Here is a 24,251-nt window from a genome sequence, read left to right as displayed (position 1 = left end):
GTCGGGACATAACACCTGAAAGCGGGTCCTCTATCGGCGATGGCTTTTTTTCCGGGGTCGGGCTAGTCATGTCATCCTCAGGCTCTTTCATCATGAAAAAAAATTAAATTCCTCAGTCGCTGGAATCTTGTGACCTTGTCAAGACCTGAGGCCATTACAGCACTAACCCCCAAACAGCCTAGGGTCAGCCGGCTCAAAGAAACGGAGTGGGACCTCCGTCCCGGGACCTCGTTTGTTTCTCAACGGCTCCGGAAAAAAGATTCTTCTTGTTTGGGCAGACGTGAGGGCATCACGAAACCACCACAACAAACAAAGCTCCAGGGCTAAGAGGTGGAACAACAAAGATACATATCGCTATAACCTGTTTCGCATGCCAACAATGGCATCTCGCGCCATCATCCCGCGCTTTCTTCTCCCTCTTCAGGGACCTCTGTGGCGTGGTATCAGCATCCCACTCTCACAGAACAGCATCCGAATTCGCTTCGCCTCCTCGACCTCAAAGGGAAAGCCCATTGTTCTCGAGAAGCCTGCTCGCTTCAATCCTCCTTCTCATGGTTCACGCCTCAAGAAGAACCATGTGCCTAAGCATTATGGCCCTGAGCTCACCGCTTCCGAGGTCGCTGCTCAGAATAAGAAGCACTATCCCGGTATGATGGCTCCCGAGGGGACATGGGAGCACTTTTTCTGGCACAGTAGGCTTTTGCATACTTTTATCACCATGGTATGCCTACTCTACAGCTTCGGCTGTTCAATTGCTTGCAGTATACTGACTCCCGCCAGGGAACTCTTTTCGCCCTTGGTGTTTTCACCTTCTTCATGAACTACGCCTACAACTCTCCATACAAGGAGCTCGTTCCTCCAATCTCAGACCTCTGGACGCACCCTCTCCACTTCTTCGTCGCCTGGAAGAACGTTATTGTCTTGCACGAGAAGGACAAGGCCGAGAAAGCCAGGGACCACCGAACCAACCATCTCGACGATGTAGCCAAGCGCCGACTTTTCATGAAGATGCACGGAATCGAGACCAAGGACCCTGTGACTGTTGTATTTGGCAAGGGTGAGGAGGATCCCAAGCCCGAGCAAACTGCTGTGGAAGACGAGCCAGTGCAAAAGACCGAGGTGCAAGAGAAGGTTGAAGAGCCCAAGAAGAAGTGGTTCGGTGTCTTCTGAGATGCCTATGTAAAAAACAAAGATGCAAGAATCTGCATGTATGATAAAGCTGTAGCATAACGATCTCCATGCCCAGGGATCATACGTTGTACGATTACATGAAATCCAGCCTGGTGAGGCTTTGTAGTTTTCTATCACACCCATATTGAATTTATACGTAGTCTCATGTGAGCTCGACACCCTCCAGGCCCTCCAAAACCTCATCCGCAACTCCTCCCTTCTCCAGTACAGCCTGTATTATACTGTCCATTACTCCGAACTTCGTTCCACCCAATGGTGCCTTCCACACTCCCTCGGCTGTCTGGGCCTCTCCCTTTTGTGCAGTTCCATTCGTCGTATGTGGCACTCCGGGCGGTGTGAGCCTTGATGGTGGGTCAATGGTTCGGATAGACAACAACTTGAGCTCGCGGCTCTTCTTGTCAACCTCCATGTCACCCTCAGCGGCGACTCGACGGACCTCCGCCACAGACACGGCCAGCGCTGTCTCCGCGACAGCCAATTCCTCCTTTGCAGGGTCGAAGATGATGTTGTCGCCAATCGCAACCACGAGAAGTGTGATTGATGGTCGTGAACCTGCCGCATCAGCACCATCGCGAGGGTACAAGAATGTCGACGCCTCCCAATCGTCGTCAAACATAGGATCCTCGTCGCCTTCGGACTTGAGACGGGGCAAACGGGTGGCCAGAAGAGCAAGATGTGTTGTAAGTGAGAGTAGTGGGAGAGGGTATGATAGCGGAGGAGATATTAGTAGAACCTGTACCACTTTTAGCATCGCGTTTACTTCTTTGTATTATGAGCACATACGTCGAGATATAGTCGCCAGTGAAACCTTCTGTTGATTCTCAATTTCTTGGCAAACTCATTATCTGCCAATAGCGCCTCTCTCAACATTTCTGCCAGGAATATTGTCGAGGCTTCGTCATCTCTCTGTCCTGGTATCTCGACTGCCAATTCGAGCCAGTCACCCCTTGTTCGGTCTTCTTCGTCCTGCTGCTCTTCGCTTCCTCCAGTCTTCTCAATCTCAGCCTTGACTCCTACAATGGCCTCCGTGCCATCGGCGAAATGTACGCGCGCGCTACCATTTGTACCAGGCAGAACACCCGTCTCTGCTGTCAAGGGACGGAATTGTGTCGGCGTGCGTCCATCGGGGCGGATTGGAGGATGTAACGAGAGTGACTGGTGAAGATACGCAAGTTCGGCTGGCGAGAAGAGATTTACCTGGGACGCCATGATGATTATGATGGTAGGCGCAAATCCGCAGTAGACAAGACTGTATACGAATCGCTGAAATAGGTATGAAATCCAGCGCGCTTGGCCGCTTGAAAGGGAGATGCGACTCGAAACAGTAATGACGCTGGGTTTTGGTGTAGAAGGAAAAGGTTCGTCCTTCACCGAGGTGAGTGATAAGATAAGGCAAGGCAAAAAGTGTGGTGGGCTGGCTGAGGTTGGAGATGGTGGGGTGGAAGCTTGGGAAGCATAGCTCCACCGCCAATCAATTGTGTCAGTCTAACTACCTGCTTACCTACAGTATATCGTATAGCTTCAGTATTTATCAAAACATCGAGACGTCTATTCATTCTTCAGATTTTCATTAAGTGGCATAATCTCTTCATTGAAACATTCTTTCGTTAGACGTAGCCATTTATGTTGAGCGGTGAAATATGTCAAGTTTTTGAGCTGATCCTCAAGATTTAGCCTCAAGATGTGAACAGAAATCGTTTCTTGACACTTATAGTTCCCATTGGCATCTCAGTCGTGAAATCGCCTAGCGTCTCCGGGAAAAGTCCAGGCAAACCCGGTCCATCAAGTCAGGGCCAAGTGCTGCGATGAGCTCAGCAACACCAGCTCTCATTCCTGGATATTCCTCGACCCCCTGTTCATCCCAGCTGACGAGATTACAGGTCTCATATAATGGAGGTCTCGGGGAGATCTTCAAAGCGATATGATCCATATCCCAGTCGGCGACCGTGGATATCGGAGGTATGCCCGGCATCCCAGTGGAAAACAACCAGTTGCTGTCATCTTCATCCGATGCTGCAGAGTCAGAACCTTTGTCCTCCACTTTGTCACTCTCGTTTGTATCCTTGGCAGGCGACGCCGAGCTTTGTTCTATTTCACAAGAGGCCTGCTCCTTTTCAAGTGAAAGGCTCAAGTACGGCTTTTTGTCGAGGAGATCCAACACAGTTCGATCCAGTGGGTCCCAAGTCAATGAGACAGGATCAAGAATATACTGAGGTGAGTAATCAATCTTGTACCACATCTTGGGACAACCGTGTATATAATAGCCTGGATACCACCGGCCATAGCCCTCCTCGATGGACAAGGCAATCTCATACAGTGCACCAAGCTTCCCTGGCGCATGCTGGTAAATACTTTCATGATAAAGAAAGTATACTGAGCTTATACACTCGGGTAAAAGATCAAGCACTCCAATGGCAACCAGCCTACCATCTAGCCTGTAGCATTGGTGATACGAGCCTAGGCGACGTTTACGCCCATCGGATGTCACCATTGTTTCTCTCCTCAAGGGTGAGTCACAAAGGAAGCGTCGAAATCCGCTCTTGGTAATTTCATCTGGAGACTCCTTGTGAACTACCGCCTGATAGTTCTGGTAAACAGCAAACTTCTCGTCCGTACAATCGTCATGCTCTAGAGTCACGACGAGTTTATGGGCAGCCTCAGGAGGGTTCTTCAAGTTAGCCTCTTCAGCCTCATGAATTCGTTCGACGAGATCAAACTGATTATCCCGTTTCTTAGCCTCATGACGCGACTTGGGATACAGACGAGCCGCTTCTTTCATGTAAGCCTCTCCCATGACATACTTGTTGAAACGGTTGACGGTCTGCCGTTGATCTCTGGATGGCTTGAACTGGCTGGAATCAAGACGAATAGTGTAGTGTGGGCAACATGACCGACGTTGATCGGGCCGGTACATGAGAGTGCCTGAACGTCTCCAGTATCTGTCAAGGAGAGTTTGGTAGAACGCAGGACTCATAGAAGTTGCCACTGCGTGGTAAGCGTAGCCTATAATCCCACGTACTAGTTAGCCTTACGTTCAAGAGACCGTGTGACCCAAGTGCTTATATAATGTGATCAATCTGAACTTCAGAATAACCATCGATGGCACGGCCGTAGAATCACGGGTGTCTCGTGACGTAAGTGTATGTGAGTCTTGGGGTGGTCAAAAGGTACTGGGAGGTGCAGAGGCTAAATTCACGTTTTGACTGACTCTTGTCACGTTTCCCACAGTAACCGCATTTTGATGATTTGAAGTATCCTAGGCATCAGTCAGCATTCGGTGAAGGGAAAGGCACAAACGGCAATTGTGTGGGGGTGGTTTCTTCTGAGATGTCAACGGATGGAGATTATGCGTGGGGGAGTAGAAAGCCAGGTCATGTAAAGCGAAGTGGAAAATAACCAAATGATACTTGACGTCTGATATAGCATAATACATTGACCCTGAAGCTGCCTTGCCACACCTCATCATATATAAAATGTCAACGTTTGTGATTCGGGCCTTTATTGGTGGTTTACACAAAGACCAACGACACTACTGAGCTAAGCAACATTGAGGCCAGGAATCTTGAATTCAAGGGAATGGTTCTGAGACACAACTTGGTGAATACAGTAAAGAAACAAGCCAAATATGCATGCTTGAAGAGGCAGACATAGGTTTGTTCGAGTCGAGATACACACCCACACTTGTGAGCAGACGTAAGCTAGCTAGGAGTGCTAATGAATTGATAGTGGCATTGATCCTTGACGCACGACCACCAAGATTGCGGAACCGTTGAACATGAGACTATGATCAACTGTCTGTCATTGACCAAAGTGGAAGCCGTCTGCAGGCTAAATTGGGATTGATATTGACGTGGATGTGGATGCCCTCGGGCTCCATGTAACTAATTGTGAAGGAAGGGTCAAGTGAAATGGATATGAATAATGGAACGAACTTGTCCCGGACGGGGAAAACGGGGGCGCGACGGGGACCGGCCGCGACGGAGCTTAAGCGCAGGCGCCGGCAACCAACGACAGGCCGGCATTAGACCACGGGGCTGATCGGTTGGAGAAGAACGTGGGAATAAGCACTCACCAATTGGGGTCATATATTCGTGCTGCAACAACGCATCTTCAGGGATGTGCATGCCGCTGGGTTCCATTGTGAACCTTGAACCTGCACTGCACAACTGGAGTCGTGTTCCTCAAAGGGCTGTTGGTTATATGTGAGATGCTCTGATGATGTCTTGCCGGAGACGGAAGGATGACGGTGGTGTACGGCGGATGAGGGGCGCCGAACCTTTCTCACGGGCCACAGCGAGGAGTTTAAATTACCCACGAGGCGCGAGTAAGGCTATCCGAGACGGGCAAGTCGTTGCGTGAGGTACGGTAGGTACTAAATTACCACACGTAGGTAGGTACCGTACGCACGTAGGTCCCTCGAGCAGGAGGAGGACGGAGAGAGGGGCAGACTCCCGAGCCTTGGAGATGGAGAACGGAGAATGGAGGGGGCGTGTGAGTTTGTTGAGGGAGGTTCAACGAGTGACGACAGCTGCGATCGCGTGCCTGCTGATTCCCCCTCTCAATGCGTGAGCGTGGGATGTTGTGTCTGCGGTTGGTGAATAGTCGATTAACCCAGTTGGTTATTTGGGGTGCACACGAACGACGATGACGAGACGCTGGCTGCGGATGATATCCAGGGATTGGCGCTGAGAGTGAGGGATGTGATCGTGTGCGCGCATGTGCAACAGAGTTGACCAAAATCGACCTGTTTCGATCTAACTTTAGGCGACCAAGCTAGTATAGTCGAACAGGGGTTCAAGGACACAGAAATTGACGGGTGTGCAACACCTGTAGACCAGACCTGACCGTGCTGTAGGCTGATGTTGTTCAACGGTTTCAAAGGGGCAGCCGGTAGAATGTAGACTCCACGGCAAAGTTCCGATATCGTATAGAAGCTACGGATACTCTGGGTTGGTATGGTGCCCCATATAGGTTTGACCGAGAGAATGTCAAGAGAGAAAAATGAAAGATAATACGTGGGAGACGGTAGGTTTTATGCTAGGTAAGATGAGAAAGATAGCTGAAGGCTGAAGATGGATGATGAATGATGAATGAGATCAACTATTGCTCAGCTCCGCTAAGGTAGGCAAGATCCAAGCAAGGCAACAACCACTGGAAGCTGCAGCTTCAATTGCAATGGCGGGGTGCTGTTCCAGGTGGCCACCCAAAATACCTACCTTAGACAGGTAGGGCTACAGTTATCTAGGCAACCAACTCTCTGCCGATACCTTTCATAATTCATGAAAGGAGCATTTATTAGCTGCAGTGCTGTTAGCAATATCGAAATTCACATGCAGTCGTCATATGCAATCAGAGATCCAAGCTTGCGGTGTTCTGTTGTAGGATATGTAGGTATGTACACTATGCTTAAAGCCAATCTCATTGCTAAATCCGACTGCAAATATTCAAGTTTGCTCTCAGAAAGTGCACAGATTACAAGACAGGATATCCCAGGTCCATCTCGTATCCAGTAGGAAGACTTCCCACCTCTCCAGCATTTCCTCAAAATCTACGGGACCAGATTCGATACAAGGCTGAGGCTGAGTCTGTGTCACCAACCTTCTCACTTGTCTGTCATCTCATCTCATCTCATCCTCAATAATAAACAAAAAAGTACCTGTCTCTTCAGAGCATAAACAACGACATATGATTGGAGGAATCGATTGCCCTGGCTTTTGGTGGTCAATCCCTCAACGTTGATGACTAGCCTCTCTACAGGTACAGTGCATTCTATTATTCCTTGCATGCTGCAGCCAAAGAGAGAAAAAGTCGCTGTGCAACGAATCATGTGAAACGAAAAGAAAGTAACCTACAGGTCTACTAGTCTCAAACTGACGGTCCCAGGCCAATCGAGCAACGATACGGCATTAGTGTGTTGCATCTTGTTTGCTGTATTTGCTCCATTGCTCTGCAGATTTTTTTGGCAGTTTTTGGACTCGCCTCGAGACAATCACGGAACCAATGTTTTTTTATCACCCGACTTGCGGGCCTTTTCTCGGTCTCGTCTCCGGGAACTGGTTGTGGAAGACTCCATGTCCAAGGACGCTTGCCGAGCTAGGGACGCTACGAGCTTTTTTGCCAGACCAGGCATCGAGAAGCAAAAGCTTGCTTGTCGAGTAGGTAGGTATTGTTGAGAGGGAACGGAGTCCGGCGTTAAAATAGACGAGCTAGACATGCATTGTAACATTCAAGTTGGCAGAGGCTTATTAACCGACATGACGTCTGTTTATATCTTGAGCTGCAGCTTGATTTGTGTGATTGAACTGATGTTGAAGAATATCAGATTATCTCTTCCAATGATCGCCATTGTCAAGGGTGCTTATTATGCGCACTTCGGCCACTAAGTTAGGACTCCAGCAGTGAAGATCAAGGGCTCTCGCCTCGCTTTCACGATACCTACTATGTGCTCCATCCGTGGGATGGACCCAATGCTTGCTGCTCTCCTTGTACAAGCGCATTCTACCCCTCCCCCTCACATCCCCTCTCGTGCTGCTTCTTCTTCATGCATCGTACGTCAGGGTTAATGTGGTACAGCGTAGGAGCTGCCCGTGGACGACGATGAACCTATCATTGTTAACATGTGAATTGAGAAGAGGTCAAATTGAAGTCTTTACGATGCTGAAGCTGCAGCCCCGTCCCTCCGTCGTTGCCAATGGCATGGATGACCCCACGCTACGAAAGTAGACCTGCGTCCGCGTGCTGATATGCCGACTCGAGACCGCTTTCAATGCCAACCTAGAAGCTACGAAACTGGCGGGTGTGTGGTCAAGCAGTGTCTCTCCTCTGAGGCTCGTTCCTGTACGACAAATGTTGATTGTTACATCGGAGGGGTTGTGATGATCCTCCATTGGCTGTCACCTACTGGACGTTGAAACTAATCGACCTCATTTTCCTTCACATTAAATAAACCACCCTGCATCTCACCGGTCTAAGCTTTTGAACTTTTATTAATTAACTTCCAAGATTTCTCAGATACTTCTGCTGCAGATGCCACAAAGGGATGCTGTAAAGGACTTTTTGACAAACTAGTGGCACCACAAAGCACACGTTTTGTCATGGCCATGATTAATAAGAAGCCCATCGCTGTTGTACTGTATAATAATACTTCCCCATCTCATGCCCTGGACTTATATTTGCGGGACAAGATGGGGCACTGGTTAATATCTAATATAGGAGTATCTGCTTCTGGTTTGTAATCTCTTACCGGTATGAGGGTCGAGATCTTCTCAAGTAACTGCCAGATTCAATTAATCTGCATCTCGGTTCTCCTGTTCTCTCATGGTTCAAGGGCCCCGAGACTTTCCAACAGAAGCAGATTGGGGGCGTGGCATTACGACAATAATTGGCTTATAGGAGTAGAGGACAAACACCCACGATATATTTCCCATTCCGTCATGCATTCACAGCAACCTCCCACGCCCATTACCTCTCTGAGAAATATACCATCGGTTAGCCCTGTATTGTTATTACAGTCCGAGTTCTCAACTCTGAAGAAGCTTTTTAGACTCGTGCTGGTACAATATGGGCATCCATGCACCCTCAGCCTATCGAGATGGGCTCGAGTATAAAGGCAACAGACCCTGCTGTTGTCAGTTTGGTCTCCTTTGTTAGTTGGATGGCGCAAGACATGAGGTGGTTTTAAGATTACCTACACGGAGACTCATCTCACCTTTATTTCTTGATTGCAGTGCCTGTTGACAAGTTGTACCTTTCTTACTTGGGCCTGGCAATTGAGGAGTCGCTCTCGGCCAAGAGCCTTCTAAATTCAGGGATATACCCAATACACGGTCTCTTCTTGATCACTCGAAAGCTTTTCGAATATTGCTTGATACTCAAACCGTCACAAAAGCGCCTACCCTGCACAGCCCTAGCAATCCTTATCCAGGTACTTAATAATTTCGAGCGGCTGGCTACTATGTTCGTATGGATGAAATAACACTTCCTTACCATTAATTTGAAAGTTCGACACCCTAACAGTACCTCTCTGTCACCGATCGATCTCATGTCCCCGACTCGTAAGCTTTTGATTCTCAGCCTTTGCTACAAAAGGCGTTGGCGTGGGACTCCTCAACTCGAACCAAGCCTCTTCGCTTCTGACCATCAACGTTACGGCCAACTATCACATCGGTATCAGTCAGCCAACACAACACAATACAAAGTCACTTTGGTAAACGCCGCGGCAACTCAAACAGGGGAGCCTCTCACGTTCACGGCTTCCATTATTATCCCCATTTCTAATCAAAGTTTGCCTCGCATCGGTTGACCCAGCGAAAGCCCTCAGTTCCACACTCCACGCTTCAGCGACTCACTGTTACAGGGTGCCACCGCCCACCATCCATTCACCTAGGTACCGTTTGGCCGGGCAAGTCTAGGCCTAAAGCCCACTGCAAGCACTACATCACAGCACTGTACGGAGTACACACACACAGAGATCTGTACCTTGACCTGACACGCTACGCATACTCCATCCCTGGGCAGGCGAGGATCCAGCTTTTCCCCTCCGCTTCCAGTCCCTGTCTGCTGTCACTAGCCTACTTGAAGAAGACTTGTCCGCCGAGCGCCCAGTGCTCCCCGTACCTACACACCCCCCAACCAACCTAAGCCAGGCCAAACCCTCTTCGCTGCAGTCGGGTCTATTCTGTTCTTAAGCTAGGTAGGTACCTACCTACGTACAGTGCTACAGTCAGTAGGTACGTACTGCTCTGCGGGTTCCGCCAGACAGACAGGCAGAGAGAGAGATCCGCCGAGTCGCCCGCTGCCCCTTCGAGCTAAACTTGGGACGTTTTGCGCGTGCGCGCCCACACCTCCATCATCTCGCAGTTTATATCACATCGCCAGCCCAGCTCTTTGGAGCGTCTGGGCTCTCTCCCCGACCAAAAACCAAGCACCAGCACCTTCTGGCGCAGGCCACGGCCACTTCTGTTCTTCATCCTCACCTCACTTGATCACAAGACTTTTACCAACTATTCACTGTTCGACAATGATGTCTCTCAAGGCTCTTTGAAAGCCACCCACCCGCCCATCGCAGGTTCCCGTCTCTCTCTCTCTCTCTCTCTCTCTTTCTCGACCCAGGGGTGAACATCCGTTCTCCTCCGCTACTTCCGAGGACCTTTGAAGCTTTCTTGCCCGCATCATCGCCTTTCGAGATACACGAACATCATTGTTTTTGTTCTCGCTCGACCAAATTCCCCGACATTCCTCCCAATTCCCGCCGTCACTCTCCGCCCCGACTTCCCACTAAGATGTCGAGTTCTGCCTCTGGCGACTCGGGCGGTGGCCGTTCCATGGAGTCACGAGTGGGTAGAAGCAAGCAACGTGAGTCTTTACCTGATGCGCAATACAATGTTTTCAGTTTGAAAGTATCCTTCTCGGCACATTTGACCTCCTTGGCTTTTTATGAAAGCATATGTCTTGGTATCTTCTATACCATCCTTGTTGCCCATTTTTGTGGTGTGATGGATTTGAATCCAACCATAATTTCCTACGCTCGCCTGGGCACAATTGGACAACTTTCCGACAGTCCGCGTTCTAAATCGATAATCTCAAGATCTCACCACTGACACTTTTCTTTTTATGTAGGTTACAACACTAAGGGCGAACGTCTCGTCGCTGGCATCGTGCCTCTCACTCCCGATCAAAACTATGTCCTATTGATTCAGTCTACCCGGCGCAAAGGCTGGGTGCTGCCCAAGGGCGGCTGGGAGTCTGACGAGACTTGCCAGGAGGCCGCTGAGCGAGAGGCCTGGGAAGAAGCTGGCATCACTGTTCAGATCACTTATGATCTTGGTGACATCGATGAGAAGCGTGCGCCAAAATCGTCAAAAGATCGGTCAAGATACCACTTCTTTGAGGGCACAGTAACTAGCGAGTACGACGATTGGCCCGAATCCCACAAGCGAGAACGCCAGTGGTTTACATTTGCCCAGGCATGGGAGGCGTTATCAACAAGACCAGAGCTACAGGAGGCCTTACAACGGTCTACTGTAAACCGTCAATAGCCTCACAGCGTCCTCTCATGCGCAATCCTGACCTTGGAAGTAACCAATCTCTATCCTTGAACGGCCCTCCATTCGGTCGCGACGACATGGGTTCGTCTCCTGGCTGTTGAGTGGATTGTGATACATCTTCACTTCCACAGAGTTCTTTCAATTTCCTTGTCATGAGAGGAATGGCACGTGCTCGTCTCAGAAACTCAATTTGGGTTGAGTTACGAAGCGCATCTTCTTTTACCTCCTATTTTTCAGTTCTCTATATAGAGACTACAATGTGCATCCATCCCAAGGCGTTTAGGCTGGAACATGATAGAGTATCACTTGTTTTTTTTTACACATCTAAGAATTCGGACGGGGTGGGATACTTGAGCGGCATATAAAGGTGCGAGCATCGAGATCAGAGGGTTATCTCATTGCAATTCATGGATAGGACCGGAAAAGCATCACAAAAGGTTGGCTGCCCTCAGATTCTTGCTTTTTTATCAGGGTCTAGCCCGAAGACCGACGGGACGGGGAGGCAAATATGCGCATAAGTCCACCCGTTAGAGAGGGACGAAATCTTAGTAACTCGCCTGGTCATGGTGGAGTTGAATAAACTTGGCGATTCCCCTCACTTGAGCGCATCTAAACAAGTTGAAGCTGGGTGAGAGTGAGTAAAAAGATCACCAAAATAATGAGACATAAAAAAAAGAAGAACCTTTTGCCGAATGGCATATAATGACGCACAAGCAAGTCACTGCTGCAGCTCTCGACCACTAAGAGACTGCGGCCAAGACCTTGTCATGGATGCTTATTTCTTGCTTGTTCCGTTCCCTGAACCTTTTGATTTTCTGCCCCGCCAAGATGAGGATGCCCCTCCATCTGTTTCTCTGAAATGCCCCGCATTGAAGTCAGAAAATTGATGCCATGTTTTGTTGAATTCGGCGTTTTATAGCGATATGCAGCTAAATAGCCCCTATCGTTATAGCGCTGTTTTGCCGCAATAGGAACCGCAACACCTTAGATCAACGTCAAAGCATCAACGACCTAGAGCAACTTCCCTTTATTCGACCCCTGCAACCGATCTCCTCGCAATGTTCATGTCATGAGCCCATAGAAGAACCCTCCATGGATCAATAGAATTTCGCAACCACAAAAAGACATCACAAAATACCACCAACTTCAATCCATCACGACATCATGGAGAACCTATCTATCGCCGATACCCCTCCACAGGGCCGCGGTGCGCCGCAACCGCTCCCCCAGTTGCCGCCGCAGATGTTCACGACTGCAGCGCAGCTCCTGGATCTCACAGACAGTACGACTCCGCCATGGTACCAGTTTATTCCTGTTTCCGGTTCATGAGAAGGGTTGGACTCGATAGAAGCAGGGAGAAGGAAGGATCGTGTGCTGACGACTGTATAATTGCAGAGAAGCTCATGGTCGCTTTGCGCGATGGGAGAAAACTCATCGGCGTGCTAAGAAGCTGGGATCAATTCGGTGGGTTTTAGGGAATCGAATCGCTGCAGGGAGAACATTCCCTTTTCTGACCTCAATCAGCCAATCTCGTCCTCCAATCTACCGTCGAACGTATCTTCGCGCCCTCCCCCGAGTCAGCAGGCAGCGATCGACCAACAGGTCTGTACGCCGATATAAACCACGGCATATTCCTCGTCCGAGGCGAAAACGTGCTCCTCCTTGGTGAAATCGACCTCGACAGAGATGATGACCCGCCTCCTGGCTTTAAGCCCGGTGAGCTAGACGTTGTCAAGAAGCTCGCAGAGGAGAAGAAAGCCGCCGACAAAGCAAGGGAGAAGGCGCGAGTCAAGAAGCTTGCGAAGCAGGGCTTTGAGGGAGAGAACATTGGCGAGATCGTGCTCTAGACTACGTTTGTATATTGGTGTTTATCTCAAATTACAAGGCCTGGAAGTAGGCTTAGGTTGCCGGACGCTTCGAAGTGCTCTGGCTGATGGTCTTTTGGGCAGAATATTGTGAAATGCCTATATACCATCAAGGAGATGCTGGCCTGAGAATGGGCTGGCTCTTCAGGAATTAAAAAGCCTCGACATAGTAGGTTAGAGGCAGATAGCGCGTATGAATATATGAGCTTCACGACACTACATCCAATGCTTGCTACCATGAGGCACTTGATGGTCTACTATTATGAGGTATTAGTTTCCGGTTGGGAAGCTTAAGGTAGCCCCTTAAGGGACACTTGTTAAGATATGAACTCACGTGAAGCTTCATGAATACGTTTCTGGACTTCCCTCAGAATTTCGTAACGCATGATATCGTATTTTACTCTCTTTATGATACTCGTAATAGCCACATGTATTATGAATGGAGAAGGAACTTCCCAAAATACATCAATGGCACAACTCAAGCTTGATTCGAATTTGAGGCACTAACCGTGAACATGCCATTGCACACGACTGGTAACATGAATGGTTTAAAGGCAAGACATTGTCTAAAAATGAGCTTTAGTTGCTAATTTACAAGGCTATACAAAATCTGAATGTGTGTGGAGTCTCATGGCTGATTGTTGTACACTGTCTTAAAGACAAAGACCCCCGCGACACGTACCAGCATGAAGTCGCTGGCAATGATCAAGATGCAACCAGAAACGCCTCTCGTGATGTCGTATCCTTCCGTAAACCTCTCTCGTTTTCTAAGAGAGCACACCCCTTGAGGTCATATCATCACTGTCCACCTCAGAGTGAGTGTTTAGATGGATCGTCGTCTTCGCACTCGCTCAAACATTGGTATAGGAGTGCCGGGGTTCTTGCAACCTCCGAGGAGCCAGTCAGTCAGACCGACAACTTTTGCACCAACTCCAGCTTCCCAATCGCCACCAGCTTGTGCCTGCTCAATAGTATGGCTTAGAACCCGACCCTCGGCATCGAAATCGAAGACAAACAGTCCCGTGAATGCTTTATCTGGGTCGACTCCCCGACCAAACGGCAGGGACCGGGCGATTACTCCTCTATCAGAAGAACTATCTGAACCCTTTCGCTTCTCGCACCAGCGGACCACGAGCTGCTCGGGTATCGCCCCAGCACGGCGGGGTAAGAATGTGAGGGGCTCCGTTGTCATGCGCTCCGCGAGAACTTCGATACAGACATTGCCGAGAATAGGGACGCGGTTCCATGCTATCGGGGAGGTCCAGAGGGCTGCGTTATAGGCGACACGGCCGGAGACGGTTGGTAGGTGAGGGTGCGTGGAAGGGAAAAGATGGAGGGCGATGTTTGGCGCAAGAATGTCGTGAGGAAGAGGGTGTAGTAAAAGCGTTGGCAATCGTTCTTGCAAAACTCGCAGAGCTATAGCAAATTAGCATTGTGATACAAACATCGGAATATCCTCAGTGACGTACTTTTCCCTAGCTTCGCCTTATTGGGGTCCTTTGGTCCGTCATCGCCAGATCCGACCCATCGCACGCCTGTCGCATCGAAATATGTCCTCGACAAGGCGCCTCGCCTTAGATAATCCTCGAGAAGAGTGGCATCGGAAGGCGGAAGAGAAGGTTTAGGTTCTCTAACAGTGGCGGGTTGAACCTGTGCCTTTGCCGGGCGAGCATTGGAGAGACTGCGAATAGAGGCAACAGAGGTCCGGCCGGAACGGCTTAGACTGGATCGGATGGGCGCGGCCATTGGGAGGTCACCGCAGGAGAATGGAGAGATTCATGGATCAAGAGTGAAGTTTGATAGACGAAGCCAAGGGTGACTTTATTAAAGAGGGCCTAGAATATTACAGAATCAAGGTGAGTTGGTAATAATGAGGTGTCGCCGATGTCTAGTAGCTTGGATGGTTGGGAACCTCAAGGTATGTCCACTTTTGGACTTTTTCTGCGATGGCTTAATTAATGGGTAGACTCGGAAGTATCTAGCAGCAGTAAAGTGTAGGGAAGAGACATAATTGTGAAATGCTGGACTTGATTGGTTGGTGATCGAGACTCCACAGCCACAAATTGACAGCGGAGCGGGATGTGGCGGGGCGGGTCTTTTCCACTGCGATGGGATCATTTGAGTGGGAGAGAACAGGATGGGAATCTGGAGAAAATGGGAGAATTGAGGCTGGAATGAAGCAGGATCCACTGATAAGGCGTTATCTGACATTTCTTAGAGATCATCTGCTTGCAATAGGGAATATATGCCGTCTTTCTTACTCTTAAAGCAGAAGGCGGTGAAGTTGATCTAGTATGTATCAACTTGTGACATGCCAAGTCACTTGAATCGTGTGAATGACGGCACAGGCTCCACGTTTGGCTCATCAACAGCCTCATGATGAGATGTTAAAGAATGAACGAATGCCTACAGCGCAGGCCCGACGACGGAGCGAAGCAGGCAGACCCTCAAAGTAATGATGCATTGCTCATTCCGATGTTTGCTCTTCTTTTGCTATTGGAAAATGATCCGTTTTGGGAAAGTCTGCATCAACAAGCGATAGTGTTATATCGGTAAACCGCGCTGCGACATCTTCAAGTATATTGCAATTGCATGAGAACAAGCAATATCCAGCAGATTACCCTTGCAAAGAAAATTAAATCGACGAATAAACCTCGTTTGTGACGTACCCTCTGGTTTCATTCATTTCTTATTTGCTGCACATGCTCTCCCTGCCTCTACCCGTTAACTCAGTATCACGTTGACTGACTTTGTAACTCAGGTCTTTGTTCTCTTTGACAGCATCACGTGACCCACGCCTGTCAGCTGCCCCATCATTCCCTCCCTCTCCTAGGCGGTGCTGGCGTTGCCTGGCGTTACGTTTCTTCCCTGACGTACCTTTCTTGAGCCTCTGCAACCATCCTCAACTTAATCTTTCTCTCCCATCAACTCATCTCCAAATCTCATTCCATCGCCTTGACAAGTCCGTCCTTCCAGCCTCACCCCTTCACATTTCGCACCGGACTCTTGTCTTACTGCGTACCAAGGAACCACCGCCAACATGAACCCTGAGTAGTACGCCACTCTCCGCCTCCTTTGCGATAACCTCCTGATGGAACTATCCCCCATGCTGACTATCGCTTCAGAGTTACGCCCTGCCATCCACGACTCAACCTCATGCGATTTCCTTTTGCTACCGCTGTCGAGATGCGACTCTTTGAGATAATTTTTGGATCTGACACCAACTAGATATGACTATCTCTTCAAGCTCCTCCTCATCGGAGACTCCGGTGTTGGAAAGTCTTGTCTTCTCCTGCGATTCGCTGATGACACCTACACCGAGTCCTACATCTCTACCATCGGTGTCGATTTCGTGCGTTGTCCCCCGCCAACACTTTCGCTTACCTGGCCTATCGTCTAACACTCGCTCAGAAAATCCGAACAATAGAGCTCGATGGCAAGACCGTCAAGCTTCAGATCGTATGTGGCACCCTTCGCGCGGGCTCCGGCCACCTAACCAAATGCTAACCTGTCCTCAAGTGGGATACCGCTGGTCAAGAGCGTTTCCGCACCATCACCTCTTCATACTACCGTGGTGCCCACGGCATCTGCGTCGTCTACGATGTTACCGACATGGACTCATTCAACAACGTCAAGCAATGGCTCCAGGAGATTGACCGATATGCCACTGAGGGTGTCAACAAGCTGCTGGTCGGCAACAAGAGCGATATGTCAGACAAGAAGGTCGTTGAGTACAGCGTAGCCAAGGTAAGTTTTTTTTTATTCTGGTACTCTGAATGTCGCAGCCTAGCGGGTCGCCCATCACATGCGTCTAAGCGCCTGAACGCTCAAATGCCCCTGTCACCAAAATTTCACCCTCGGCTGCGACAACTACCCACAGCAACACCATAGCTGACGTGAACTTGTAGGAATTCGCCGACAGCCTGGGAATTCCTTTCCTTGAGACTTCCGCCAAGAACGCCAGCAACGTCGAGCAGGCTTTCCTGACCATGGCCCGCCAGATCAAGGAGCGCATGGGCACCACAACAGCCAACAACACCAAGCCCAGCGTGCAAGTTGGCCAGGGCCAGGGCGTTGGATCGTCCTCCAACAACAGCTGCTGCTAAATGCATTGATGCTCTCCTTTCTCTTGGCGAAGCAGGATGATGGAGTACGGCCGGAACAATGAACAACATGCCAGGGACACGATCGGACGAGTTCACTCACGATATTTGCTTTTTCCTTTCACTCACTCCATTCTGCACATAGACCAGATCATGACCACTTGGATTGCCCTTCTTGTCCGCAAGTCACGACTTTATCCCTTTACCGCCTTGGCATCTGGAACAACGGCCTTCTCCATTCGTCTCAACGTCATTCGCGGGCCCTTCCATTGCTATGTCGACGGCAGGAATGGTCGGGGCGGGGGAACCGATAGGTTCTGGGGAGGGAGCATAAAGGGAGACGACAGATATGAAGGCAGATTTTGTGTTTATGGTAGCGGATGGCTTTGGAAGGTTTTGCGCGTGCGCAGGCTGTATTTTCTCCTATCCCCCCCCCCCATGCTGTGTCTTTGCACTTTTGACAAATTCGAGTATTGGGAGGCATTCGTCGGTTCTTGTTCTTTTCAACCCGCCAACCAGTCATTCGCTGGGTCTCACATTATCTGCGCACCCCGTTTTCCTCTGGCATTTCGCGATCCTGGCCCTCTGTTCTTCGTAACGTCTTGACTCCTTGGGAGCTATGGAGGAGAGTTGCGCCAATCGCCAATATCTTGCTTGGGTTCCGATATCAATTGTTGTGTTGTTTCTTCTATTTTACCATCCTGGTTCGCCTATGGTTTTTTTTCGGTTTTTTGGTACTTCAGATCGATTTTAGTATGCGAGAAAGGGTTATTCTTAATAAAGGTGGAATATTCCTTTTTTTAAACTTGACTTGTGATGAATATTGTTGGAGTTTCCTATCCACCTGACTTTATATCCCAAGTTATGATGTCGACGTCGTGAAATGTATCCCATGCAGAGATATTTCCTTAGCCAATGTGTGAGGTCATGGCATAGAACGAACTCATGGCCAAGGCTCTGTCATATCTCATAGATATCACCAATAAGTCTCAAATGCCCAACTGAAGTCCTTGGTCGCATTCAACTGGTTACAAGATTACAAGACAGCTCATGCGTCAGACAACTCAAGCACAGCTGTTTCGCGCCAACTTTAACCATTAACTATACAGCTTAAGCAAACAGTTCAAGACATTGTGTAAACACTTTATGTAAGACACAAAGATAAAGCTCAGATGCTTAGTCTACGCTACACACGCTTCATGCAAGAAGATCTTCCTCATCGGTGATAACCGAGTCGATATACGTCATAGATCAACCACTCTCAGCCTGATGTCATTCTCAAGGCACACTTTCAACATAAGAATTTCATTCACAGTAACTCTCTCTCACCAATATATAAATATATATATATGCAAAATAAAATCATCTTATCCAATACACATCTCAGCCTTTCACGATCTTTCAAAATGGCCAGCGTCGAAAGTCAAGTGTCAAAGCAGTCCGAAGCTCCCCTCCAAAACGACAATGAGAATGCAGAGCAACTAGCTACCCTTGCAGAAGGCAAAGTCGCCGATGCAGTAAAGGGAACGAGTAGCAGAGATAAGCCACGCAAGGATGATATCAAGATTGAGGACTATACCTCTGATCTTGAAAAGTTCGTCTTAATATATAGCCCGTTCAGTATATGGAAGCTAATGCCATGCTAGAAAAAAGTCTGAGCAGGCCGAGGCCAGAGAAGAGATCAAGACACAGAAAAAAGCTGGTGTAGATGTTGATGGTAGTCTTGGACAGGGCAGACTGAGCAATGAGGACAACAGCAGCGTCTAATTATTCTTACAAATCCCTTCAATCACCGACGACTTTAAAGATAATCTGCAATTATTATTACATCCGCAACTGCTTCAGTCCTATCCCCAGACTGTATATGGAATAAAAGATTGACAAACATTACTCTATTAACAACAGCATCACGACTTTTATCCTTTTCCAGCCTCCTATCATTGTAAATCCTCGCCCCAAAAATAACAACAAAAGAAATGCCACATTGGGCGAGATCATAACATCATTACAGCCGTATTTCTCCCACGGCCATGGGTATTCGTTCTTTGTGAAATCAAGACAAGCCGAGGAACTTAAGTGCCTTGTGGGAGTTGCCTTTTCGCCTCTCGGCCTTATCCTCGAGGAGCGGCATAATCCGTCGGTCTTCTTGATCCCAGTCGCTATCATCAACATACATGGTTAAGATCGACTGAGCATCAATCGCGGAAGGCTTCCGCTTTGAATATGATCGACTTGGCTTGCTTCTGGAAGACTTTGCTGTCTTGACTGTTTCAGCGATGGAAGGGGCTCGACTCGGAACCACGGATGACCCTGATAGTGCTGCTCCCAAAGACGCGCCAAGCGCGGGGGACATGGGCGGGCTATGAGTCGCTGATGGCACGCGTGGGAAAGGGGAGAAGGTCCCTGTGATAGATGGCGGCTTAGACTTCTTTGGGGACGGCTTCTTGGGAGGCTCTTGAGGGGCATAGAAATCAGAAGTCTTGGACAGGATCCTCGAAATGGTTGCAATAAAAGTTGCGATTTCTGCATCAGCTGCAGTTGAGGTGATGAGGAAGTTGGCCTCAGAAACCCTAACGTCATAGCCAGGACCCGAGTTTTGTGGAAAAGTCTTCCCGAGGCGCCCAACAGGTCCTTGTTCTGGGCCGGTGATGGAGTTTCCACGTAAATGAGTGAATGGAATGCTCTTGCTGCTGGCATCAACAATCTGGGCCACCTTCATCAAATCCACTCCAACAAGCTTTTGAAGAGCCAGCACCGTCGCAAGATGCTCAGGCGGGTATTCGAGGAGAAGATACCTCACCTCTTCGTGAAGGGCAAGATACGTTTCGAGGTGTGGAATAATGAGAGTCGCGAGTAGAAACGAATTCGCAAAAGGGTTATCTTTAGCCTGGCTGGCCAAAGGCTGGGCTGTATACGCCTGCATGGCATTGGCAAGAAGGTACCTGCCCAGTGTGAGTTTTAAGCAGCACAAGATGGGGCAGAGTCAAGTACATACCTGAAGTCCAGTCGGCCAGTTCGGCTCATACCATTGCATTTTGTTCCTAGCTTCTCAAGCTTTCCTGTGATGACGCAAGTGTAGTCCCTTTCCACACCTCTCTGGGCTCCAATAGCTAGGATCTGGTCGATTCTATGGCAAGGCCCACGGCTATTGTTACTCCCAGTCTCCCAAAATACTGGGTTCCACAGTCCTTCAAGCTCTGGCAAAAGGGAAAACTGGAACTGCCGGTAGCCTTGAGTTTCTGGAGGGAAGTGTTCCTGGAGGACAGAACGCAGCGAGTTCTGTACAGTAATGGCTGATTCTTGACCATTAATTCGAAGGTCATGAAACTTGCTATCGACATCCGAAACCAGGGGTGGAGGAGTCCGAACTGGTGTTGGAGGTCTTGCAACCTTGAGCTTGGGCACAGTTGGGACAGGCTTCTTGTTGGGCCAGACGGGCTGGTTATATGCGAACGGATCATATTCGTCCGAAAAGATGGATTGGTCGGTGGCAGCTGACTCCTCGTATTGGCTCTCTGCGCAGCTTACGTCTGTGATAGTGTTGGACTCAGGTGTTCCTGGAACCAGAGCATTGCCGTCATCTGTTTCGGAAGTAGGTGAATAAATAGCCACGGGAAATTGACCCATTCTAAGCCCATGGGTGACAAAATTGAGCAAAGGTTCGGGTACCTCCTCCCTGAAGTGCACCACAAGGTCCTCCATAAAGGGCAGTACTGGTTGAAATGTCTCCTTTCGTCCAGAAATGTGCTCGGCATCAGTGCCTCTATCCACGTACGATGCCCGTGCAGGCTTTCGCTTCTTGTCCAAGGGGACCGGAGCCACTTTGATGATCGGGACATTGGTTCTCACAATAACAGTTCGGGGTCCCTCTATGTAGCTGCGTCTGTTGGAAACGAGCTCCTTGGGGCTTGTAGTTATTGTTTGTGAATGCCGATGCGCTTTCAACAATTCTGGCTCCGGATCGCTCTCTAGTTGCCGTGCAAGTCCTGAAGTAGCTGCAGAAACACAGAGATCCCGATACCTGGGACTGGCCGGGTAGATTCTGTCCAGAGACTTGACTCGAGACAGAGTTGGGCTGCGGCCTGGAGACCTCATGTCCACTAATGAAGCTTCCCCGTACACGACATTATCTGTGGACGGGATGCTCAAAACGTCGGATCTTGGACTCAAGCCTTCGAGGGCAGGGGATACAGGGGCAGCCATCAAGCCGTAAGCTTCGCCAATACAGCTGGGAGATGTAAGGAAAGAAGCCCTAGGTGAAGGAGACTGTAGATTGGAAATATCATGATAGATGCGACCTGCAGACCGGTCATAATGCCTCGCAGAAAACCGGCAAGCTTGGGGTGAGTAAGAGCAGCCTGGTGCTTCACCAGCTGTACTCCCACCTTCATCTTTATTCGCGGCACCAAAAACAAAGAATGGGGCATCATCTCCGAAGTTGTCCTCGTAGCCGTAGAGCGGCAAGCTGTTACTTCGCGGACGAGGCGTGAGGGTCAAATCGAGTTCATTGGAGGGTTGAAGTGATGCTGTTTGTCGGTCCAAGGCGTCGGCAGCTCGCATAGCTCGTGTTATGGGATCTTCAAGCTCCTGCTCTTGGTCACCTTTATCCTTCGGTTGATACATGTCCTGCCTTCTCCAGTCTCTAACTGGATTGTCCAGGCCCACCACTCCATCCTTAACCAGCTGGTTGAATAGCGACTCTGCACGGTAGTAGTCTCCATCTGTTTCGTAGTCCATGATGGCTCTGATACAAAGGGTTCGGGCACTCGGGGTCCCACCGATCATAAACACGAGTCGCCTTCCACTTGCTGTTGAACCATGAAGGAAAGCTTGAGCAGCTTCGTAACGAGCTACTGTGGCCTCGTGTATTTTCTTGACATAAACTCGAATGTCTGAACGGTTTTCTAAGTCCCTATTGGAGATATAATTTTGAATGCTGGGAAGTATCAGAATATGTGGTGAAGTTGGAAGCAGTCGTAGCTGTGTTGATATCGTGTCTACATGGCCTTCGAAGGCAACGACGCTCCCAAGGAGCTTGTTGTCGGCGGACATGATGAACACTCGAGGCGCCACTGATTCGGACGATCTCTTAGTAGAAAAAGGGAATAGTAAACGGGAGAGGTCGAATTAAAGTAAGTGATTGTGCTGATGGGATGCTTGGTCCGTTTGAGGGTGTGAAAGGGAGCAGCCGAGAAACTTTTGGTGTGAAACACGCCCAATTACAAACAAGAAACTCTATCCGATGATTAGTGAGGTCGACATCGGAATGAATAAAGAAATAATCTTACAAGGGTATTTCTCAAGTTGAATGATAAAATGCGCTCAGATATGAGACGTGATGAATGTAATTAAAGATCCCGGCCTGGGGAGGAGAGAGGGTGAAGAAAAGAATGCTCGTTCACGAAAGGCAAGAAATGGAAGAGGAGGAGTAGGGACTTTGAGGCAAGTGCCATCGGGATGTAAACTAGAAAGAACGACCTGGAAGTTGGAGGCAGCTACGACTAATATCTAATTCAAGGCAGGTGCAGGTGGTGCAAGTGGTGCATGCTCTTAGAAGCTGCAGGTCAGGTCGCCAGTCTTCTCCACTGCCAACGGATACCGACTCCTATAATTCCACTCCAACTCGTTCATCAGTCTCCATACTAGGCCCAGGATTTCAGGTTGTTGTTGAACCCTGTAAGAATCGGGCTACCGCAGCAAAAAAGCAAGCCACTCTAGCGATTTACTGAGAATCTGTTGGGTCTCCATACATCCACGAACGAGCCCCGACGAACGAACAGCAGAGACACCGAGACCCATCCCGCCAGTTAATCACTCGTCACTGCAGGGTTGCTTTTGGGCTTGTTTAGCCTCCTGAGGGAGCCAAAAAGAACAATGCCGATACGAACTGGATGGGAGGTCCAAGCTTCGAGGTCGATATCAAGGTCCATTTCCGTGCTGTTGGAGTGCCAATCCTATCACAGCCGGCTGGGTTATCAGGCTGACTGGGACAGGACTGGCCTGCTCGCAACTTGGAACCAAGCTATCGGGCACCTGCAGTAATTCTCCCTTACCGCCAACGTATTTACCAAGTATGCAGTGAGACCACTCAGCATACGTAGCACCAATACACAAGGTAGCGAGGTCCTTGCGTGTCGTGCGTCTGGGGCAGAGAAACTGTTTGCTCAAATTACAGGGATCGACAGCACCCATGTCCCATGTTCCATGTTGCAGCTCACGGCCCAGTCCCACAATGCAAGGGCTCCCGTCAAGGATATTCCATGATCCAGGATCTGGTCTAGGCCCAGCTGAGACGCATTATCCCTTCATGATGTCTTCAACTCATGTATGTATAGATTTCGGTCGCGATTAGGTCATGCACAATAGAGCTGACCCCTCTATAACATATCATATCGCCGACAGCCATTATCATTTATTCGGTTGTTATTACCCGATCCCTCTCAAGACTCAAGCCCCAAAAGAAATATTAAGCTAAAACATGAAACACAGAAACCGGAAATAGCTGTCGCACGTTGTAGGTAGTTGGCATTGGACACTGAGCGTATTGCAGCCTCTCATGTCATACTAGCCAGCCCATTTTCGGCTTCCACGCAAAGCCCTCAAGCTGACTGAGTCGGCTTAAGCTGGCATTTTACTGCGGCTACACACGATACAGGGCGAGGAAGCAACCGGCTCGAATCCTATTTGTCAAGCGTTGCACGGCAAGGGGGGTCATTGCAGTGTTTGCTATTTCAATTACCACAAGGGCTTCGACTCAATCTTGAACTAATCAATGGAAAAGGGAAAGCAAGGTAAGGAAATACATACATCAAGCCTTGTGGATAGCTTCTGGCAATGTGGGCCATTCAATACACCGTCGATCCCCCCACGTCAATTAACGGGTTTCAAATTCTATTTTGGCCATCATCTTCCGAAAATCCGAAATTCTCAAATGGCGATCGTTGGCCCAAATCCACAATGCTCATCAGCATGCAAAATGGGGCGGTTGAGCTTTGGATCTAAGATCCTGGTAAGTACCTCATTTACCGTATACAGGTGGTGCTCAG

General features: G+C 49.2%; 10 protein-coding genes across 10 annotated transcripts; 6 read left to right on the top strand and 4 right to left on the bottom strand.

Moving 5' to 3' along the window:
* Positions 1 to 379: 379 nt before the first annotated feature.
* FPRO_11081 (uncharacterized protein) lies at positions 380 to 1,170 on the top strand (the record flags this gene model as incomplete). The annotated part of the gene is made up of 2 exons (XM_031232114.1): positions 380 to 721; positions 781 to 1,170. The coding sequence occupies 2 exons, from the start codon at positions 380 to 382 to the stop codon at positions 1,168 to 1,170; spliced, it is 732 nt and encodes a 243-aa protein (XP_031082084.1).
* Positions 1,171 to 1,333: 163 nt separating this feature from the next.
* On the bottom strand, positions 1,334 to 2,400 carry FPRO_11080 (uncharacterized protein; the record flags this gene model as incomplete). Its single annotated transcript, XM_031232113.1, has 2 exons — positions 1,334 to 1,924; positions 1,975 to 2,400. The coding sequence occupies 2 exons, from the start codon at positions 2,398 to 2,400 to the stop codon at positions 1,334 to 1,336; spliced, it is 1,017 nt and encodes a 338-aa protein (XP_031082083.1).
* A 535-nt stretch (positions 2,401 to 2,935) lies between these two features.
* On the bottom strand, positions 2,936 to 5,330 carry FPRO_11079 (uncharacterized protein; the record flags this gene model as incomplete). Its single annotated transcript, XM_031232112.1, has 3 exons — positions 2,936 to 4,194; positions 4,388 to 4,447; positions 5,264 to 5,330. 3 exons carry the CDS (start codon positions 5,328 to 5,330, stop codon positions 2,936 to 2,938), a joined length of 1,386 nt encoding a protein of 461 aa, XP_031082082.1.
* A 2,301-nt stretch (positions 5,331 to 7,631) lies between these two features.
* FPRO_11078 (uncharacterized protein) lies at positions 7,632 to 7,914 on the top strand (the record flags this gene model as incomplete). Its single annotated transcript, XM_031232111.1, has 2 exons — positions 7,632 to 7,739; positions 7,765 to 7,914. 2 exons carry the CDS (start codon positions 7,632 to 7,634, stop codon positions 7,912 to 7,914), a joined length of 258 nt encoding a protein of 85 aa, XP_031082081.1.
* Positions 7,915 to 10,472: 2,558 nt separating this feature from the next.
* FPRO_11077 (uncharacterized protein) lies at positions 10,473 to 11,228 on the top strand (the record flags this gene model as incomplete). The annotated part of the gene is made up of 2 exons (XM_031232110.1): positions 10,473 to 10,545; positions 10,810 to 11,228. The coding sequence occupies 2 exons, from the start codon at positions 10,473 to 10,475 to the stop codon at positions 11,226 to 11,228; spliced, it is 492 nt and encodes a 163-aa protein (XP_031082080.1).
* A 1,173-nt stretch (positions 11,229 to 12,401) lies between these two features.
* FPRO_11076 (uncharacterized protein) lies at positions 12,402 to 13,084 on the top strand (the record flags this gene model as incomplete). Its single annotated transcript, XM_031232109.1, has 3 exons — positions 12,402 to 12,519; positions 12,633 to 12,701; positions 12,762 to 13,084. The coding sequence occupies 3 exons, from the start codon at positions 12,402 to 12,404 to the stop codon at positions 13,082 to 13,084; spliced, it is 510 nt and encodes a 169-aa protein (XP_031082079.1).
* An 841-nt stretch (positions 13,085 to 13,925) lies between these two features.
* On the bottom strand, positions 13,926 to 14,848 carry FPRO_11075 (uncharacterized protein; the record flags this gene model as incomplete). Its single annotated transcript, XM_031232108.1, has 2 exons — positions 13,926 to 14,518; positions 14,572 to 14,848. 2 exons carry the CDS (start codon positions 14,846 to 14,848, stop codon positions 13,926 to 13,928), a joined length of 870 nt encoding a protein of 289 aa, XP_031082078.1.
* Positions 14,849 to 16,142: 1,294 nt separating this feature from the next.
* On the top strand, positions 16,143 to 17,208 carry FPRO_11074 (putative GTP-binding protein ypt1; the record flags this gene model as incomplete). The annotated part of the gene is made up of 5 exons (XM_031232107.1): positions 16,143 to 16,153; positions 16,331 to 16,454; positions 16,514 to 16,561; positions 16,622 to 16,849; positions 17,011 to 17,208. The coding sequence occupies 5 exons, from the start codon at positions 16,143 to 16,145 to the stop codon at positions 17,206 to 17,208; spliced, it is 609 nt and encodes a 202-aa protein (XP_031082077.1).
* A 1,403-nt stretch (positions 17,209 to 18,611) lies between these two features.
* Positions 18,612 to 18,972, top strand: FPRO_11073 (uncharacterized protein; the record flags this gene model as incomplete). Its single annotated transcript, XM_031232106.1, has 2 exons — positions 18,612 to 18,799; positions 18,852 to 18,972. 2 exons carry the CDS (start codon positions 18,612 to 18,614, stop codon positions 18,970 to 18,972), a joined length of 309 nt encoding a protein of 102 aa, XP_031082076.1.
* A 286-nt stretch (positions 18,973 to 19,258) lies between these two features.
* FPRO_11072 (uncharacterized protein) lies at positions 19,259 to 22,257 on the bottom strand (the record flags this gene model as incomplete). Its single annotated transcript, XM_031232104.1, has 2 exons — positions 19,259 to 20,147; positions 20,201 to 22,257. 2 exons carry the CDS (start codon positions 22,255 to 22,257, stop codon positions 19,259 to 19,261), a joined length of 2,946 nt encoding a protein of 981 aa, XP_031082075.1.
* Between the last annotated feature and the right edge of the window lie 1,994 nt (positions 22,258 to 24,251).

The sequence above is a fragment of the Fusarium proliferatum genome (genome assembly GCF_900067095.1).
Source record: "Fusarium proliferatum ET1 genome assembly, contig: FPRO_scaffold005, whole genome shotgun sequence".
NCBI lineage: Eukaryota > Fungi > Ascomycota > Sordariomycetes > Hypocreales > Nectriaceae > Fusarium > Fusarium proliferatum.
Note: the sequence above shows the minus strand (reverse complement) of the source record. Positions and strands in the feature narration are given on the sequence as shown.